Below are 2,056 nucleotides of genomic sequence, written 5' to 3' on the forward strand. Positions count from 1 at the left end.
TCTATCAATGTTTGTACAGGAAGAAAAAAACAGTCTACAAAGATATATCTCAAAATGGGGAGTTGGACAAAGGAAAAATATAAAATGAACTTTCTCCTAGTTTTCTTCCATAGTAGGAATTTTTCAAAAGGAACACTGTATTTTGTAGAAATAAAAATAAAAAGAAAGAAAACATAGATCTATAAACACCAACACAAGAAGATGTCCACCACATATTGCTAAGTAAAAAAAAAGCAAGTTGTAGATAATATGCAATGAATAAATCATCTTTTGCAAGAAAAGAAAAGGATGCCTCTGTACATGCACAGAAGTGTCCATATGTTTGCCAAAAAAGTGTGTGGATAAAAACAAACTGTTCAAGATGGTTGCCTCTGGAGACAGAAATTCCACTATGATGTGTGTATATTACTTTGCAGGAAAACACTTTATTGATTAATTGATTGATGATTAAGACAAGGCCTTGCTCTGTTGCCCAGGCTGGAGTGCAGTGGGGGAATCTTGCTTCACTGCAATCTTCGCCTCCTGGGCTCAAGCAATCCTCTCACCTTAGCCTCCCGAGTAGCCAGAATTACAGGTGTGCGCCACCATGCCCTGCTAATTTTTGTATTTTTGTAGAGACAGGGTTTTGCCATGTTGCCCAGGCTGGTCTCCAACTCCTGAGCTCAAGTGATTCACCTGCTTTGGCCTCCAAACTTGCTGGGATTACAGGCATCAGTCACCACACTCAGCCAGGAAAACATTTAAACATCCACTTTCCCCATCAGTTAACCCCCAGACAAAATGAGATGTGTGAGTGTGTGACCGGCAAGCCATGTCCCTGGGTTTCCAAGGCAATTGGTGCACTTGGGGTAGGGGAAACGGAGAACTTACCACCCCAGTGAAAAGCTCCAGCCCGGTGAACTGGAGGGTGTTCTTTTCCGCTACGGTAAACTGAGGGATGATGATGAAACTGAAGTTCACGATGAATGAGAAAATGTTGAACTTCAAAAGCCATCTCAGAAAGTTGAAATAGGAGAGGACGCTGGTTCCAAACTTGCCTCCAATGATCTTCAGCGTCTTCTGCCACAGGCTGATGGAATTGAGAATTTCCGACAGGCTGTTCTTGGATCTCCGATAAGCCTGGAGTCAGGATTCAAAGCAGGTGGCTTGCTGTTGACTCAACAAATATTGACTGAGCAGGTACCATAATAACAAAAAAGGCCACCATGTCTGGAGTATTGTTAAGCGCAGGCACCGTGCTAGGCATGTTTACAAACATTATGTCACCTCTAAGGTGGGGGTATTATGACCTTCCCAGGTTTGCTGTTGAAGACACCACTCCCAATGGCCAAGTTGGCCAATGAACTCAGCAACCTCTTAGTTCTTCCCCACACCTACCTCGTTTTCCCACACCTGTGCTAACCAATGGCTCTGGGCAATGAAATCGCTCTGATTTTTGGTTGTCTTCCCCCGAGTCCCCTTCATCCTCACTCTCCTCCCTCCCTGTTTTCACCGTCTTGCTGTGCCTGTTTTACTGACTTACCCGTGAAATGGAGTTCAGACACTGAACACAGCAATTGAGCTGAAGGATACGATGGGTCTGTTTGCTTTTTTCTTTGTCAACTATTTTCCTGTAGGGAACAGCAAGAGAATATGAGAGATACAAATGTTGTAACTCATTCAAAAAATAGTTACATGGTGGCTCATGCCTGTAATCCCAACACTTCGGAAGGCTGAGGCAAGAGGATCACTGAGGCCAGGAGTTCAAGACCAGCCTGAGCAAAACAGTGGGACCTTGTCTCTATTAAAAAAAAATTAACAAAAAATAGCTGGATGTGGTGGTGGTGCCTGCCTGTATAGTCCCAGCTACTCCAGAGGCTGTGGTGGGAGGATTACTTGGGTCCCAAAGTTTGAGACTGCAGTGAGCTATGATCACACCATTGCAGTCCAGCCTGGGCAACTGAACGAGACCTCATTTCTTTCTTTCTTTCTTTTTTTTTTTTTTTTTTTTTTTTGAGACGGAGTCTCACTCTGTCACCCGGGCTGGAGTGCAGTGGTACAATTTCAGCTCACAGCA

At 44.0% G+C, this 2,056-nt stretch overlaps 1 protein-coding gene across 1 annotated transcript in view; it reads right to left on the minus strand.

The window, feature by feature from the left end:
• TMC5 (transmembrane channel-like 5) overlaps nt 1-2,056 on the minus strand; it is a 120,860-nt gene that overhangs the window by 50,325 nt on the left and 68,479 nt on the right. The window contains exons 7-8 of the mRNA XM_011976099.1: nt 1,523-1,610; nt 871-1,119 (exon numbers count right to left, since the gene is read on the minus strand). Coding sequence (XP_011831489.1) covers nt 871-1,119; nt 1,523-1,610 — 337 coding nt within the window. The remainder of the gene's footprint in view (nt 1-870; nt 1,120-1,522; nt 1,611-2,056) is intronic.

The sequence above is a fragment of the Mandrillus leucophaeus genome, unplaced genomic scaffold (genome assembly GCF_000951045.1).
Source record: "Mandrillus leucophaeus isolate KB7577 unplaced genomic scaffold, Mleu.le_1.0 Scaffold162, whole genome shotgun sequence".
NCBI lineage: Eukaryota > Metazoa > Chordata > Mammalia > Primates > Cercopithecidae > Mandrillus > Mandrillus leucophaeus.